Consider the following 18235-nt stretch of genomic DNA (forward strand, 5'->3'; position numbering starts at 1 on the left):
TTAGAAAGATCACTGCCCTCTCCATTCTTTCAATTCCAAGGAGAAATGGTTGTAAATGACTTGTATGTTCCGTCGTCACCAAGTCTAGCACCCATGAGAAGCCGTAGCAAGTTGGTTTCGAGACCATCTCGATCTTTTCTGCTAAGGCACCGTCCTGTACCAGAGATTCCAGGGTCTACTAAAGGAATTTCAGCGAGGTAAGAATTTTCGTGATGAGCCGTAAGTATTCAATTTGAGTGAATTTAGTTGCTTTTAATGCATATTTTTAGGATTGGTAAATTTGACTTCTATTACTTTGCCTATACAATGAACCTTTTTTTTCTTCGAAAATGAGAACATGCCATTTGTTTTGTACACTATTTCCTAGAGTCTGTTTCTAACTTGTAACAGTGTGGGCTCTTTAGTTTTCTTCCATTTAAATGGGGGAAAGTCCCTTCCTCCCATTTTACCTGGCAGTTCTTCCCATGCCTTCCTTCACACCTGGTATTAAATTCTTCCATGAGGACAATTCTTATATTTGAATTGCTGACTCTGTCTTCCAACTGGATTATTTCTCGTTCGGCAGGGGCCTTGTTTCTAGTGTTTGTATCCCTGCTGCTTGACACAATGCATTGGCATGAATTAGTCATTCAAGATACATCTAGGGAGCACATGCTTGGTGCTGGTCATGGTGCTGGGTGCGGAGGTAGAGAGGAATGGAGGCACTTGAAGTGTAGTATAGGAAACTGATGTAAAAATATGGTAATAGTACAGTGTGAAATCCGGTTCACTGGAACCAGAATTCTAAAGGGGCCCACCAGCATGTTGGGTTGTTAGTACTTTGAGGTACTAACTGTTGAGCTGACTGCTGTTAAAGCAGTGAGAACTTTTGTCCCTTTCTCAGGGTTACGCCTAAAATAGTTGTGGTTTTCTCCAGGGTTGTGGTGGGGTTTTTTTTTTTTTTTTTTTTCTTCATTAAAAGCTAACACTTGTCTCTGCTGGAGCCATGAGGTTGTTCGACTGTTAACTGCTGTGGTACTAGATGTAATTATGGATTTCCTGCACAGGCTCGAGGCTGGCATTTCTGCAAGAGCCTCTTTCCCTGCTTGTATCCACTCCGCCTCTACTGTTGGTACTCTTGCCCCTGGGTGTCTTTGGTAATTACAGTGCAAGATCCTGGTTGTATTTGCAGGACAAAATGTGAAAGTTTAGTATTTGCCAAAGAAAATGTGGCATTTTACAGGTCTGTTAATTTAAGAACCTCTTATTAGAGCATAAACTCTTTGAGGGCAGAGACCCTGCTTATGTTGTCTTTGTGTCTTGGCATCCCTGGTGCCAAAAGCGAAGTCTAGTCTTTCCTTGGGAATCAGTAGTAATAGTGTCATTTATTAAACATCCTAGGTACCAGTTTGTTTTATGTCTTCCTATGGGTTATCTAAATCTCTCAGTGGCCCTGTGACATAGATGTTATTCTTCCATTTTCTTAGGATGATTTTTCTAGGATCACATGAGTGGTAAACTCGGATTTCAGTCCAGTACATCAGACTCCAGAACGCACTCACTTTGTTAACCACTCATTTAGGAAATATTCCAAACAATGGTCATTGCAAATAGGACTAAATATTACTTTGGAATGTAGAAGATTACCAATTTTTGTATGACACTTTAGTTTTAAAATATTTTGCTAATTTTAAGCAAAGTAACTGAGGATGGTTTGCCATGAGTACACACATTAAAATTGTCTTTGCCAGAACAGAATCCTTTGGGGAGTCATAAGGATAACTTCAGAAAAGAAACATTTGGCTTAAGTTTTAAACAAAATGTGCTATTTTTCATAAATTCTTGAGAAACTTGTTGGTTTTTTCACTTGTAAGTATAAGCTTTATATCATTTGAAAGACTTCTAATTCACATTGTGAGTATGACTCTTTGAAATTGAGAATTGAAATAATGTTAAAATTCGTAAAAAACTTAGTCCTACCTGCATCATAGCCCTGCCAGGTTACCCCTCATAACCTTCCTTCTTTGATTATGGCAATGAATGGTAACTATGCATCTCTGGGGCTCAGATCATACAACGAGAAAATAAATTATTTTCAGACTTCACTTGTATTTTTCCTTGTGGTCCTGGCCTGAAATGCAAATAGCAATTTTGCAGGATTTTAAAATGTCATAATATGAGTTTAAAAATAAAACTGGATTATATAACCCGAGATTCTCTGTAATCAGATTACATCTAAATGGTATCTTTAGTACATTTCTGGATGTACCAAATAAAAATATTTCTTTGTGGCCGGTGCTTTTTACATAATTTCTTTATTAAGCATTTCCTGTATCTATTAAAAGTTATATGATGTTGGATGTGTTTTCCTGGTGTGAAGCCTCCTGTTTCTCTCTCCTTGGACATCAGTTCCTCCCTCATTGCTTCTTCCTGTCTTATTTATCTGACAAAATGGACTCTTTGGTCAAATGGATTATCTTTGTCTTTGTGTTTCTTTTTCCTGAATTCCCGCCTGCGCCTGCTCTTGGAAAGACTGGGCTGGTTGGGCCTATGGACAAATGAACCTCAGGATCTCTTTTTAACCTTTCTCTTGAGGGCCAGGTCAGAACTAGACTTGAAGAGCTAGCTCTTCCCTTATTAGTTTCACTTAGAGGTCTCCCATGGAGGCCTCCAAGCAGAAAGTGAGGTCCACATCTTGCCATTTCGCTGGGAGTCCTAGGTGTGTCCTGTGATCCTTCTGGGAGGATCCTCCCCAGTGCTGAAGACAGGAAAGAACAAGATCTTTCAGCTACTAAAGAGGAACATTTCTTACCCTCCTTCCCTAATGATTTTCATACATTTTCATGCAACAATTTTATCCTTGGTACAAGTCACAAAATCCTTCTCTTTTAAGTACTGTGCCTCTAAATGTTTTTAGGGAAGGGGAAATAAAGCAGAGATGGGGTGCAGGAAGATGAAAGGTGGGGCCTCACTGTGATTGGGGGACATCTGTTATAATTTATTGTTTAGATTGGTGTACCATATTGACTGAAGGCTCTTTAAAAGTCTGAGATCTAAACCTGAAGTCTCCAGTCGTCTTTGAATTTTTTGTTAAAAAAATAGCAATCTCTTGTATTTTTTCTCTAGATATATGTAGACATGATATAGACATTAGAAATGGATAACCCTAGTTTAGACTTTAGTGTTGAAGTGATTCATGCAGAAAATGTACAGAAAAGTCATAAGCAGTGGTTGCAGTCACTGAATAAGAAAAATACAGAAACTCATCCTATCTTTTTCATGTTTAAGAAAAACTTTACATTTCATGTTATAGCAGAAAAATGCTTAGCAATCCAAAATTCCTTATATGCTTTTAAAATGTCATACAAATTCTGTGAAAAAATAGGCTGATTTTTTTTTCAATATTTGCAAGATTTGGAGTTAATCTAAATTTTGATAAATCAAAATTTAAATAGATTTATTCTGAGAGGATGATATCTATCTGCTCGATATTTTTTATAAGTAAAAAGACATTTGGTTTATACTTTTTATTTCATAATATAAAAAGCACAAGCACCACTTTGTTTGAAAAAAATGTGTCATTAAATTCCAGTTATTTAATGTACAGTGTAATATTAGTTTCAGGTGTAGAATATAGTGATTCAGTAATTCCATACACAACCTGGTGGTCATCTCAACAAGTGCCTTCCTTAATCCCCATCACCTATCTCACCCATCCCTCCACCCACCTCCTTTCTGGTAACCCTCAGTTTATTCTCTATAGTTAAGAGTCTCTTGGTTTAATTCTGTCTCTCTCTTTTCCCCCCCTCTTTGATTATTTGTTTTGTTTTCTTAAATTCCACATATGAGTGAAATAATATGGTATTTGTCTTTCTCTGACTTATTTCATTTAGTATCATACTGTCTAGTTCCATCTACATCATTGCAAATAGCAAGATTTCATTCTTTTTGATTGTTGAGTAATATTCCATTTTATTATTATTTTTTTAAATGTCCTTATTTTATTTTTTGAGAGAGAGAGACAGAGTGTGAGCGGCGTAGGAGCAGAGAGAAAGGGAGACACGAAATCTGAAGTAGACTCTAGACACGGAGCTGTCAGCACAGAGCCTGACGGCGGGGCTTGAACCCATGGACTGTGAGAGTATGACCGGAGTTAAGTTGGATGCTTGACTGACTGAGCCACCCAGGCACCCCAAAATTCCATTTTATATATAAATACCACATCTTCTTTATCCATTCATCAGTTGCTGGACACTTGGGCTGTTTCCATAATTTGGCTATTACAGATAATGCTGCAGTAAACATAGGGTACCTTTATCCTTTTGAATTCATATTTTTGTATCCTTTGGGTAAATAGTAGTGCAATTGGTGGATCAGAGGGTAGTTCTCTTTTAAAATTTTTATTTTTAACATTCTGAGGAACCTCCCTGCTGTTTTCCATAGTGGCTGTATAAGTTTGTATTCCCACCAACAGTGTAAGACAGTTCCCCTTTCTCTGCATTCTGACCAATACCTGTTGTTTCTTTTGTCTATTTTAACTATTCTGATGGGTGTGAGGTGGTATCTCTTTGTAGTTTTGATTTGTATTTCCCTGGTAATCAGTGATGTTGAGCATCTTTTCATGTGTCTCTTGGCCTTCTAGATGTCGTCTTTGGAAATATGTCTATTCATGACTTCTGCCCATGAAAAAATATATTTTGAGCTACAGCTTTTGCTAGTTGTTTAAAAAACTGTTGAGGATAGTGATGCAGCTTTTTGTGTTGTAATCCTTCTGTAATTTATTTATTTATTCTTTATTCTTTTCCTTAGGACATTATTTTGGAATGTCTTGGATTGAGACTTAAATACTGTGCATTATAAACTTCACATTCTTAGTCTGTGCTATAGTTAAAAGACTCTCATGTTTTCTGAAATCAGATTTGTGTGTTTAGATATATGTAACCTCAGGGCAGTTTTAAACTACTGCCTAATGATCGTGTTTTTCTTTTGAATTCAGTTCTGTAATGACCGGTAGTTAGTCCGTTGTTAGTTTGTTAGGAATTGCAAGAATTGCATTTTTTAAAAACACTCTGTGAAATGGTCCATTTATGGCATCAAATTATTTTTTGGTGTAGCTGTCTAACAGGTAAGTGTAGATCATAAAGGAAGATCTTTAATTAACCTTTACTTTACCAAGCTTTTCTTGGTTATTTTAGTGGTTTATAATATGTGAAAAAATAACATCTGTAGTATGTTGAAAGTTCACTGTTGTAATCAGAGGCTTTTTTTTTTTTTTTGCAACTTGGTGTTTTACTTAATTTTATATTTAAGATTTATCCACATCGATGCACATATTTTATGTAATAATTGCTGTGTAGTATTTTATTAAAAAAAAAAACAGTTATTTCCCTACTAGGTTGTTGGCATGTTTTCTGTATCACAAAGAAGAGTGTGAATACTTTTAAGGACTTTAAGAAACAAATGCGCACATAAAGTTTGCCAGAAGGACCATTTTCTCCTCTAATAAAAATGATAATTGGCTCATTCTTGCTAAGTGTTTATATTGTGAAGAGCACACCTTATGCTTTTGAAAAGCTTTTTCTCATTAATCCTCATAGTATTCCCAGGAAGCAGGCCTGGGAATTTTTCCCCTTCAGTAAATGAGGTAACTAGGCTCAGGACTGTTCCATAACTTGACCAAGGTCACGAAAGCCTAATTAATGAGAAGGTGATAACTACTGTTTTTCTTTATGGATTTTTAATTTTTATAAATCAACTGTGTCTTATGTTTCAAATTTAAGTTTTTAGGATAACTGGTGGGAAAATAATAAGGCAGAAAGAGGCAGAAATGGGGAAAGAGTGGGGGCTTAGCCTCTTGCTAGCTGTGGACTTGAGCTGGGAGAGCCTCCTTTCTTTATTGGCAGGATTAGGACAACTGGTCCTATGTCATAGGCTGTTATGAGGATGAAATAGGAGATACAGATATATAAATTTCTAACATAATGTTTTGGTCATAATAGATATTAGAATATAAAATACCTTGTGATAACTTATTCATAGATAAATGAGAATATAAATTCCTGATGGCTAGTTTTCAAAACAACTTTTTTTTTTTCCCCTGTGTTGAGCTAATCTTTCATCAACAGTAGATCAAATGAAGCTGCTTGATAGATTCAGTAATTTCTTGGAGGTGGATACTGAATATCAGAATGAATTAAAATCACAAACATTTTTCTTTACATTTTGTATGACCAAGAGTAAAACCAGCGAAATATGCTTTAAAACACCACTAATAACTTAACATTCTTCTAATTCCTTTTTAAATATGTTTTCAGTATATTTATAATGTATGTTAACTTATATTGATTTTATTAAATACTTATATATTTAATACATATATAATTTTTCTTTTTTGGTTTTGATTTTTTTCTTTTATTTGAGAAATCTTTGTGTACTCCAGGGTTGCAAAGATTTTCTTGTATTTCCAGAAGTTTTAGAGCATTAGCATTAACATGTAGGTCTAAACTCCGTTTCAAGTTAACTTTTGTATATGGTATAAAGGTAATGGTTGGGGTTCACTCCTGTTTTCATTGAGATATCCAGGTGTCCCAGCAACACTTGTTGAAAAGACTATTCTTTCTCCATTCAATTGCCTAGACAGTTTTTTCAAAAACCAGTGGACCATAGATGTATGGGAGTTATGTGGAATTTTTATTTTGTTCCATTAATTTGTGTTTATCCTTTCACCAGTGATACACTGATTCGATTGCTATAGGTTTAAGACTAAATAGTGAAACTGTAGTATAAATCTTCCAACTGTTCCTTTCAGTATTTGACCATTCTAGGTTATTTATATGTGCATGTACATTATAGAGTCATCTTGTCAATTTCTATGTAAAAGCTCTTTGGAATTTTGTTTGGGATTATGTTCATCTTGTATATCAATATGTGGAGACTTGACAGCTTAACAATATTGAGTTTTCAGTCCGCTAACATGGTATATCTATTTATTTTGGTCTTTTTAAATTTTTCAACGTTATATGGTTTTCAGTGTGCTGATCATTTCCATGTTTTGGTAAATTTACCCCTTAGTATTTCATGTTATTGATATTATAATAAAATTTATATTTCAAACTATTTTTCCAGTTGCTCAATGCTAACATTTAGAAATACTGTTGAATTTGTTAATATCTTCCCCTTATCCTGGGACTTGCTAGACGTACTTCCTCGTTTGAGAATCTTTCTGGTAGATTCCTTAGGATTTTTAACTTAATAGAATCCTTCTGCTTGTAAGAGATCTTTTTTAATTCTAGCCTGCATGCCCTTTATTTCTTTTACTTATCATATTGTCCTGGCTGGGACCTCTGAAATAATATGACTCCTAGTAGTGAGAGCAGACCTCCTTGTCTTAACTCTCAGTCTTAAAGAAAACCATTCAGCCTTCAACATTGTTTATGATGTAAGTTTTTCATAGATGCCTTTTGTTAGGTTGAAGACGTTTTCTTCTGTTCCTAGTTTACTGAGAATCTTCGTCATTAATAGATGTTGGATTTTGTCAGTGGTTTTTCTGGATTTCTTGTAATGAGACTGTGATTTTTCTCTTTTATTTTCTTAATTTGGTGAATTACACTCATTTCTTTTCCATGTTAAACCAACTTTACTCTCCTGGAGTAAATCTCATCTGGTTATTTATTTATTTATTTTTATGGGTTGTTGGATTTGATTTGCTAATATATTGCTAGGGAGTTTTGCATCTAAATTCATGAGGACTATTTAATAGTTATCTAGTTTTGTTTTTGACTGGTTTTGTATCTAATACCTTATAGAATGAATTGGGAAGTAGCCTCTCCTCTGTTTTCTGAAAAAGTTCATGTAGAATTAGTATTATTTCTTTCTGAAATGTTTGGTGGAATTCACCAGTGAAATGTCTAGGCCTAGAGTGTTTTGTGGGTAGGTGACTAATTACAAATTCAATTTTTCTAATGGGTTTAGGGATATTAAGATTTTTCTGTTCTGTATCATATTTGGTAATTTATGTCTCAATATTTCCATTTCATCTGAGTTGTTGGATTTATCAAAAAGTTTTTCTCAGTAATCTATAATTATCCCTTTAATGTTTGTAGGATTTGTAGTGATGTCTTTTCTTTCATGCTGATATGGATAGTTTGTCTCTTTTGTCTTTTATTTTTCTTCCTGGAAGTTTATCAGTTTGATTGATCATTTTGAAACTAGCTTTAGTTAAAATGATTTTAAGTATTATCTATATTTTATTTCATTGGTTTCTATTTTTAATTTTTTTGTATCCTTGTTATTTGGGCAGATATAAATTTTAGAGACATTAAAGACACTGTCTTGATCCTTACTTTTAAGTGGAAAAATAGAACTCATTCATTTAGTAATGGGTATTCATTACATTTGTTTCCACAGTGTTTTCCTCCATCACTGCTATTAGGCTGTATTCTAATTAATTACCTGTAATCTTTCTCTTCCTAGGCAGCAATTTTTTTTTTTAAAGGAAAGGTCTTAAATATTTTCATACTATGCTTATAGAGCTGACAAATTTTTGACTCAATTTTGTAAGGCTTAATGACAAAACAAACCTACATAAATACTGAACTCTAGTTAGAAAATTAGCGCCTACACGGGTATGACTAGCAGTTTTGAAATTCCAACGTACATACTAGCATTGGGCAAATATATTCATTTACTTTTGTGAAGTATAAATGTGAGAGGCAAATGCTTGTAAAATTTAGTGAAATCTCTTTAAGGCTATTTAGAATAACACATCTGTGGAATTTAGCCATTTTGTTTAATTAGAATCAAATGTATTTTGAATATTGGTTGTTCTACTCAGAAGAATGTCTGTCTGTATCCTTACTCAGTATTGTAACTTACCAATTTTTGTTTATCTGTTTTTCCCCCCTTTGCTTTAAGCTATTTCCGTGAGAGAAGAAATGTTCCTACCTCAACTGGAAAGTCTGTGACACAGGAAAGTGAGTCTCAGCATGTAAAGTCTTTGTAAATTAGCACTCATTTGACAGTCTTAAATGTGTGAAAATCGTGATCGAGAAAGTGGGCCCCCGTGTAATGGGGAATAATGGGAATAACTATCTGCTAGGGTTCATAATATCTCAGATGCTTTTAAAGATGAGTGAATCAAAGATAATTATATGTACTCAGACTCCTGGGAATATTCAGATATTAATGTAAAAACATTTTTTTACCCCCACCAGCTTCATTTATCATTAGCCACAGTCGAGGGCATTTAACTAAATTAAGTGGTTTCTGACAGTCTAAGCTACAGGACCTAGATTTATGGAAAGTAATTTTGCCATGGTAACGGCATAGGGCTGACATTGCTTTGGTAAATTGATCATTGACAGAGGCTTTTCTTCCTTTTTGAAAATTCTCCTTATATAAGTTCAGGAACATTTTTCATAACAGTAAGGTGGCAAACACTTGGTTAATGACCCTTTAAAATCTTTTTGCCATAACAGAGAATGCAAGTGTTAGGAATTCTTTCTTGTGGATGGGTGTAACACAGGACAGTGGAAATTCTCTTGAAATCACTTATTTACAGGTGTGTTAGTGGCTGTGATGTCAGAGTATATTAAGCAGAATCTCGTGTTTTGAGTAATATAGCATAGTTGCTATGTTAGTGAACTTTTAATAATTATCCATTGGAAATTATAAGCGCTCTAACGCTAATTTTATGCCATTAATACTATTTTCTTATTTAGGAATTAGCATTATAAATGACATTGTGACTATTTGCATCATTTATGGGAAAGTGCTTAGTTATATTAAGTGGATAATAGAGGTTAGCAAGGACATATATGACACATCACACTTGCAGAAACAAACTTGCCTTGGTTATGAAGTGAAAGGCATATACAGTGAGTGCTATGTCAAGAAGACCATGGGAAGAGTTGCTTTGGAGGTGAAAATTATAAGTATAATTTTGGACTCTCAGAGAATAAAGCTTAAGTTGTGATATTACTATAAAATAATTAAATGCATGCCTTTAAAAAATATTTCACATTATTTATATCTTTCCATTCTCATCCTATAATTTCCCCAAAAGATTCAAATGAGGAAAATTCATCTTCCATTTTTCCTTATGGAGAGACCTTTCTCCTTCAGAGACTAGAAAATTCCAAGGTTAGTCCCATTTTCATTTTTTTTCCATAATCAAGTCTTTGCTCTTCTGCCTATATTTGCCTTTTCATTCTCCTTTAAAATGTTTGAAGAATGAGTTAATATTGAAGGTAGGACATTTCCAGTCAGTTAAATTCTGTTAAGTAAAATGTGTGAATGTGTATCTTTAAATATATATCACAAAAATGCATTCAATTTCAGGAACACAGGAGGGAGGTTTTCAGAATTTTCCGAAAGATAAGTTTAAAGATAAACCCCCAAAGAAATCAAAAGCAGACAAAGAGAAACTCCCTGGATTTTGCTTTTTGCCTTATACCCAAATATCTACTTCTAACATATCTTCATATCTTCATTATTGTTTATCACATAGTCTTTCTTTTCAAGTACTTGTGCCCTTTTGGTTATTTTATTTCTTGGTCAGGATGAAAGAGAAGTTGGAATACAAAACGTGGGAAAGTAAAAATAAAATAGATTTTGTTCTTGGATAGCATCTTCCGTTTTTCGTGGATGAAATGAATTATTAATGATTTAAATATAATCTTGAAAAAGACCTGGAGTGGCAATTTTTAGTATAGTCTCCCTAATTAAGTTCTAAGCATTTAGATATTTGTGTAGTAAAACTAAACTCATGTTGTGGATATTTGGAAAATATTGCTATCCTAAAAAATGTGTGCATATATATTCACATATTTACATATATATGTATTGTTTTTAAATAGAAGAGATCTATCAAGAATGAATTTTGGACTCATGAAGGAACACTCAAAGGGGAAACAACTACTGAAAAAAACTCTTTTCTTATGAAGTCAAGGTATGATGTCTTTATTGATGATGATTAATTCTTTTGACTATAATGTTATGCAGTGTTGACTTCTTGCTCATATTATGTTTCTAAGAAAATAGTTTACATTGGTAAGTTCAAATCTTTGCTTTATAGATGTTTCAGTAATGGCACTTATTTTATTAAAAAAATTTTTTTAGGGTATTTATTTAGAGAGAGCACAAGCAGGGTGGGGCAGAGAGAAGGAGAGACGGAATCCCAACCAGGCTCTATGCCATCAGCGCAGAGCCCAGTGTGGGGCTCAAACTCATGTGACTGAGCTGAGATCGAGTCAGACGTTTAACCCACTGCACCACCCAGGCACCCTGTGTAATGGCACTTATTTTAATAATTGAACTTAGAGTCGTAAATCGGGTATGTAGTGATATTTTGCAGCAGATTATGTTTGTCTTTTCCTAATTGAAACCACTCTTCTGGTCCCAGAGTGGAAAATATGTGGTGCCCACAATTGTGCATTAAAGATGAGAAGTTATGTTACTATGGAGGAGAAAGAGGCAGCACCAAAAAATTCCTATCTGAGGTGCAGAAGTTTTACAAATGTTAACATACCCTTTTTTATTAGAAGTTCAGCATTGACAAGTGGCTTGACAGTTACCCAGTTATTTGGATCACCTGTGAACTTAAGCTGAGTTTGTGAGGCACCAACTTAAATTTTAGTTTTCTCAGCTTTATTAGGACTTGGTGTACTGCATCATTACCTGATGTCCATTTTATATCTTCAAATATATCCTTTCCTCTCCAAGTCTAATATTGTTGTGGGTTTTCTTAAGTTGAAACTAAATAATTGAGGATCTTCAATTAGCATTTGATATGAATGTATTATAATGCAAAATGTGGAAGGGGCCAGGTTAAATCATTCCTTAAGGAAGTAATAGTTTTTAGAACACTCTATCCAAAAGGATGTTAATATGATTCCTACACATATCTATTTCATTAACTAGTAAAAACTTATTTGTATGAATGAGTGAATTCATTTGTAATTTGTAATAAATAGCCGAGTGAATCTATTTTGTCATTCCTTAAATCTATAAAAATATGCTTAGCTATTATGAATGTGTTCTGGTGAGTATTATAGGTTACACAGCTTTTACCTTCTGACTGTATCCTGACTCTCCTTTTCTAGCTAACAGTATGGTGGGTTTTTCCTCATTAGCATTGCAAAATAATACTAAAGCTTTTGGAATTGAATCATGGAGAGCCAGAGAGGCCAGAAATTTGGAAGTAAGATCTCTATATAGATGAGTTGGTGGTTCACAGTGTTACTAAGGACTGGAGGTTGGGCTGGCTACTTAATGGTGTTGGTGAAGATGTTAAATTGTGATGCAGGGAATGCGGTCAGTCTGCACCCTTACCACCAGTCTGCACCCAGCCTCCCCAAATAAATATATCAGATTAGTGACACATAAGAAAAACTGTACTACTTCTAGTAGTGTTCAAACATGTCTTAGGATAATAAGAGGTTTCTGTTTTCCTGGAAGAGTTTTAGAAATTATCGTATGGGTTAGTTGAGCTCTTAAGAGTTTTCTGACCTTAAGTTTCTGTGCAATTTGTTGTTTATAAATTTCAAAAGTAACCAGTGCTTTAAATGACATATGGTACTTTGAAATGTTAATATCATTTATTTCCATTTAGCATATATGATAACAGGAAGGAACATATAAGTGAAGACAAAGCAGAAGATATTTGGATACCTCGAGAGGACAAAATTAGTTTTCCAGTAGATTCTGCTTCAGAATCAGAATATTCAACAGTAGAAGAATGCTTTCAGAGTTTAAGAAGAAAAAATTCAAAGGCATCTAAGTCTAGGACTCAAAAAGCATTGAATTTGGACCCTGTTAATAGGCACAGTTATCCGTTAAGCTCAACAAGTGGAAATACTGAGTCCTCAGTAGTTTCCTCAAATGCAATATCTCCCTACGCCTGCTTTTATGGGTCCTCGGCAAGGAAGGTTAAGTCCGGATGGCTAGACAAACTCTCCCCTCAAGGGTATGTAGTTTTTCATTTTTTTTCATAAGTAGAATATTTTTAACAGTTCAACTTTATCCATTTCTAACCCTGCTAGGTTGTTACTACTCTCCTCTCCTCCCCCACCCCTATGGACACAGATAGTTTTTAGGGGTTTTCAGTACACTTTTGCAAATGCTGCTTTTTAGACATAAGGAGAAACGTGTATTTTGTGGAATGCTGGGTTAAGATTCTGAATAGCAGATTGAAACCAAAAGTTGCAATGTCACATCTAGATCCTTAATGTTAGTTTCTAACTTTACACTAAAATGCACTGTGTTTCAATTTGTAGAAAAGAAAAACAATACAGATTGAGTTGGTATTACTAGGCCCACACTGTTTGGCTTTTGCTCATATTATAACAGGGTTCTGTTTGGGAATACAAGTCTTAATTGTAGTTAGAGAAAGTGCATCATTGTTAGATTTCAGGCTTCACTGTTATTGATACATTGTTTTGATTTTTATATGTTGCACAGAAGGTCAGGGTCCCTTGAATATTATACTTTTAAAACAGATTTATAATTTCAGATGTTTACAAAGAGTCCCTTAGGGTTATACAGTACTGAGAAATATTTGGGGAGGTATTGTGTTTAATTAGAATTGTTTTCTGGCATTCTGATTTTTGAATGTCCTTTTGAAATATTTAGTTGAAATGTTCCTCATGGATTATTAAATTACTTTGGGATTAAATCTCTTATGTTTAAGTAGTCAATGTGGTGAGTCCTTGGAATATGCTGGTTTTCTTTACTATTCCCCCCAAAATGAGCATCATTTCTAGAAAGCCTTGGACCTAAAATAAATTTTATTAGCAAAAGGTTACTAGAAGCATTAGCTTACTAGTGGGAGCAGGTACGGCATTTCTTAAGAAAGTGAAAAGAAAACCACCAACACTTTTATGATTAATAATTATATGGTTAATACTTTATACCATCATATCCTTTTAGCAAATTAGATGAATGAACTGAAGCAAAGTACTCCTTAGTATTAGTTATCTTGTCTCCTTTCTGGTTATTTAAGGTGACAAAGTGGTTAACTGTGCCTACTTTTCATCAGTCATCAGTATTATTGATAGTCTAATAGCAAAGGTCTGAGTAAGCATTAAAAAGTACACACTGGTGGAATGAAACAGTGATCTTGAATATTCTTGAGTCTTTCACTTCTGTAAAATTAAGGTGTTTAGGGAGACCCTAGTGCTCTCTCTAAATATCACCAGAAGAGTTAGCAGACTCTGGGTACAGAGCCCCCAGCAGCTGTGGTTTCCTTTTCCTGCCTGCTCTCTGGTGGTACCTGTTCTCTGCAGGGTTGGTATGTTTATGCTGCAGGCACATTGAGAAAGCTTCCCCATTATGGTCCACCTCTGGGACAGTTAGAACATTTTTTCTTCTCTCTCTATCAGAACTCGGGCTTTCCATCCTTTCTATTCTGAATCTGCCTAAGGTTAGATGCTGTAAGTTGTCCAGATTTATGTTTTTCCATTTTAGAGGAAATACTTGAGTTTTCTGGCTTAACAGTTTCTCCTGGATACCAGGATGAATGGAGATGGGAAATTAAACAAAGACTTTGCAATATCACCAAGAGATTAAACTCTTCTAGATAATTTTATTGCTATGACTTGAAGTATGTGTTAGTGGCTAAGAAGCATGCATTATTTATTAGATCAGAAGTAGAATCTTAATTTCTCCTTTTCTTAATTGGATTCTGTATGCTATTGTCAGCGTGTTTAAAATGCTCCTTAATTAGACAAAGTGATTCTTGCCCTTCTTATGTAGAGGTTACAGGCTTTATTTAATTCGTGGTCACATGTCTCTTTGGAGCAGGTAGTACTGTTCTAGATGGCATTTTGAATTCCAGTGAGAAGGGATCAGCAAACGTTTTTTTGTAAATGGTCAAATAATAAATATTTTAATCTTTATGGCCTCTGAGGGATCTCTGAGAGAAATCAGCAACTCAGCAGTTGTGGCATAAAGCAGCCACAGAGAATATACAAACCAGTGATTGAGGCTGTTTCAATAAGGACTTTATTTATAAACACATAATGGGCCAGATTTGACCTGTGAGCCATAGAGGCATAAAACAGGTTAGATAGTTGGCTAAATCTTATACCGGCTTCCTGTCTCTCCTGGGCCCCAGGTAGAAAATTGTAATGTGATAGATCACAGAATAGGGAAGATACTTTCAATTATTCTAATCAGTATAGAAGTTATAAGAAGCAGGAACTCTCTTTGGGGACCTTGGCACTTATTGTTCTTTGTGGCTGGAATGTTCTTTTCCACAGAGCAATGTGGCTTGCATACCTTATCTCCCTCAATTTCTTGCTATAATATCTCTTTGTATTGAGGTCCTGAAGAGTAAATTTAAAATTGTTACCCCTCTTACCCAACACCCCATCATTCCCTTAATTGCTTTATTTTTCTCTTTGGGGCTCATATGGTTGATCATTTGTTTTATGTATACTCCATGGGGACAGTCCTCTGTGTTGATTGTTTACTGTTATATTCTCAGCAGCTACAATGTAGCCTGGCATGTGGCAGATGCTCTTAGTATTTGTTGTTGAATGAAATAAGTGAAAAAACAAGCATTAGACATTTTTTCTGTACAGTTTTTAGAAAAGGCAGTTTTTTGTTTTTAAGTGTAGGGATTTTGTAATAAAAATTGAACTCTAGGCACTGTATTGGTTGAAAATCAACAGGTGCATTGGTATCACTGGTATATATTAACAGAGCAGTGGGCTCTTCATTGTTCTTTTTGTTATTCTGTTTTCCTCTTAACAACACTTACATGTATCTTCAAAACCCAGTTTTTAGAAAATAGCTACACTCAGTTTCCTTCTCTAAACAGTGTTTGAAACTTTTCTCAATCATGAGGGATGTTAAACAGAATAACCAAATTTATATCTGGATTTATTTCACGTGATTATCTGTTTGCTTTTGTAATGGAAATGCCTGTTCTGCATCAGGGCACAGTATGTGAAAACTGTCCAGTATTTGGGAAGAAAGTAAGTGTGTACCCTCATACAGTTAAAGAAATACTAAAACATTCATAGTTGAGCTTTAAATATGAACATTGACTTTAATTATTTGATCTAATTATGATATAGTCTGATACTATCAATTTCAAAAATTGTATGGAAAAAAAAAACCCTGAAAATGTAGAATGTAGGTCTAGGTCTGTGTTTCAAACAGGTCAAGCAGATGAAAAACTTAATGGTACTTGTTTTTAAGAAAACTCACTTGAGTTTTGAGGATAAAAAAGTCTTTCTCCCTCCCCTTTTCTAACTGTAACTAATAAGCTCAAGCTTTTATTTTAAACATTTTTTAAATTAAAAAAAAGTTTTAAATTTATTTTTGAGAGACAGAGGCAGAGCATGAGTGGGGGAGGGGCAGAGAGAGAGGGAGACACAGAATCTGAAGCAGGCTATAGGCTCTGAGCTGTCTGCACAGAGACAGATGTGGGGCTCAAACTACCAAGCCATGAGATCATGACCTGTGCCAAACTCAGTCACTTACCTGACTGAGCCACCTAGGCACCCCATAATAAGCTCAAGCTCTTCACTCAGTCTGATACAAATATGGAAATCTGGATACAGTGTATTGCAGCATTTCCCAAGAATGTGACTCAGAGGAAGAATCTTTCAAGTTGCTGTAAGGAAAAGACAAACGAGGTGAATGTGCTGAAACCTTGCTAGGAGGTGCACATAGTGAAATAACCAAGCATTATGTGCAACAAGGAAACCTTTCTGACATTTTTAACTTGCTGTTTTCTAAAGATATTTGTATGTGCAGTATAATGCACCAACATTTTTATAAAAATTGCAATGTATCTTGAATTCATATTTTACTAGAAAGTATGTTTTATGACTTTCTTAGCTAAATTCCTCTTTAAAAAAGTTAACTTTTTAACCATGGAGAGGCATTGTGTGGGAATCTGAGCCTAGGACAGCAGAAGCAGAAATGTGAGACTAACTCAGCAATTGGAATATAGAATAGCTTAAGAATTTATAGAGGAAACTAGGGGTACTTGGTGACTCTGTTGATTAAGCACCCGACTCTTCGTTTCAGCTCAAGTCATGATCTCATGGTTTGTGGGTTTGAGCCCCACATTGGGCTCTGCATTGACCGTGCAGAACCTGCTTGGGATTCTCTTTCTGCCTTTCCCCCTGCTCAGGTTTTCTCTTTCTCTCTCTCCCTACCTGCCTCCCTCCTCCCACCAGTAAATAAATAGATAAATTAGTTAATTAAAAAATAATTTGTGGAGGAATACAAAAACACCCAAGATGTATGTGTTCCTGTCTTCTTTGTGTCTTTCATTTGGAGCAGAAAAAAGGAAGCAAATAAAAATAAAACCAAAATGCCAAGTATAATTGATACAGAACGGTCTTCAGAGTACAGAATTGTGAGGTTACTGAGGAGTTGAGAGAAAACATTTCTTCAAAGATCTTCTAGGAATAAGACGTAGCAGTTCAGTTGGCCTTTGGAAAATAGAGAAGATTTTTGCTAGCATTTGTAGAAGAAATACTTTTCTGGCTAGAGCAAGTGAAAAGGCACCAACGTAGGTGGGATCTGGGGGTACTAAAGTCTATGGGATGGATAGCTGGGGTTAGCTGGGTTGTTTTATGGAAGATGGGAGGTTGGCCTCTCGAACCAGCAGGTAGAAACTACCAGTGGATGGCATGTCCAGTTGGAACAGAGAACTGAGGAAAATGAAAAAGCCAATGGTCAAGACCTAGAAAAGATCAAAGCCCAGACAGTAGTTGGAGGCAGATCCCCCAGAAGCCAGCAGTCTAGGACTTGGTGGGAGATCCGAGCTTATTACTGTTGGTGCCTTTGTCAGTGATCAATACCCAGTGTGTGGCCAGTGTGTCCAAGGCTACTTTAGTGGAGCAATTCCTCACCCTGGTCCCTGGTACACAAGTGTGGGTGTGCCTCAAATTTCCTGGGAATGCTGACCTCTGGTTGGCCTTTCAGTGAAAAGCAAATGTAGTAGAAAGTTGACAAGTCTTTATCAGACCAGGATGTTATATACCAACCACCCTATTGAACTTTTTAAATCTTTGATAAAAAGTATCTAGTTGGCCATTTCTCAAATCATACTTCGTTTGTAAAGAAAGCGTCAAGCAAATAAAAAGCCTCAATATTTTATTTGTAGTTTCAAGGAACAACTTTTGAGTTTTAGTATTTATTAAATAACATGACTAATTTCTTTTAGTCCATCTAGTGGCAGAGAAGTGTGTGAGGGTGTTGGAATTAGAATGAAATTGGAGTTGTAAGCTCTCTG

General features: G+C 35.2%; 1 protein-coding gene across 2 annotated transcripts in view; it reads left to right on the forward strand.

The window, feature by feature from the left end:
• The first annotated feature begins 6 nt into the window (after positions 1-6).
• Positions 7-18235, forward strand: part of ARAP2 (ArfGAP with RhoGAP domain, ankyrin repeat and PH domain 2) — a 188381-nt gene continuing 170152 nt past the window's right edge. For both annotated transcript variants that reach the window (XM_029947657.1, XM_029947648.1), the window contains exons 1-5: positions 7-197; positions 8893-8951; positions 10043-10119; positions 10836-10927; positions 12590-12943. In XM_029947657.1, coding sequence (XP_029803517.1) covers positions 46-197; positions 8893-8951; positions 10043-10119; positions 10836-10927; positions 12590-12943 — 734 coding nt within the window. In that variant the 5' untranslated portion in view covers positions 7-45. The remainder of the gene's footprint in view (positions 198-8892; positions 8952-10042; positions 10120-10835; positions 10928-12589; positions 12944-18235) is intronic.

This window comes from Suricata suricatta, chromosome 1 (genome assembly GCF_006229205.1).
Source record: "Suricata suricatta isolate VVHF042 chromosome 1, meerkat_22Aug2017_6uvM2_HiC, whole genome shotgun sequence".
In the NCBI taxonomy this organism is placed as follows: domain Eukaryota; kingdom Metazoa; phylum Chordata; class Mammalia; order Carnivora; family Herpestidae; genus Suricata; species Suricata suricatta.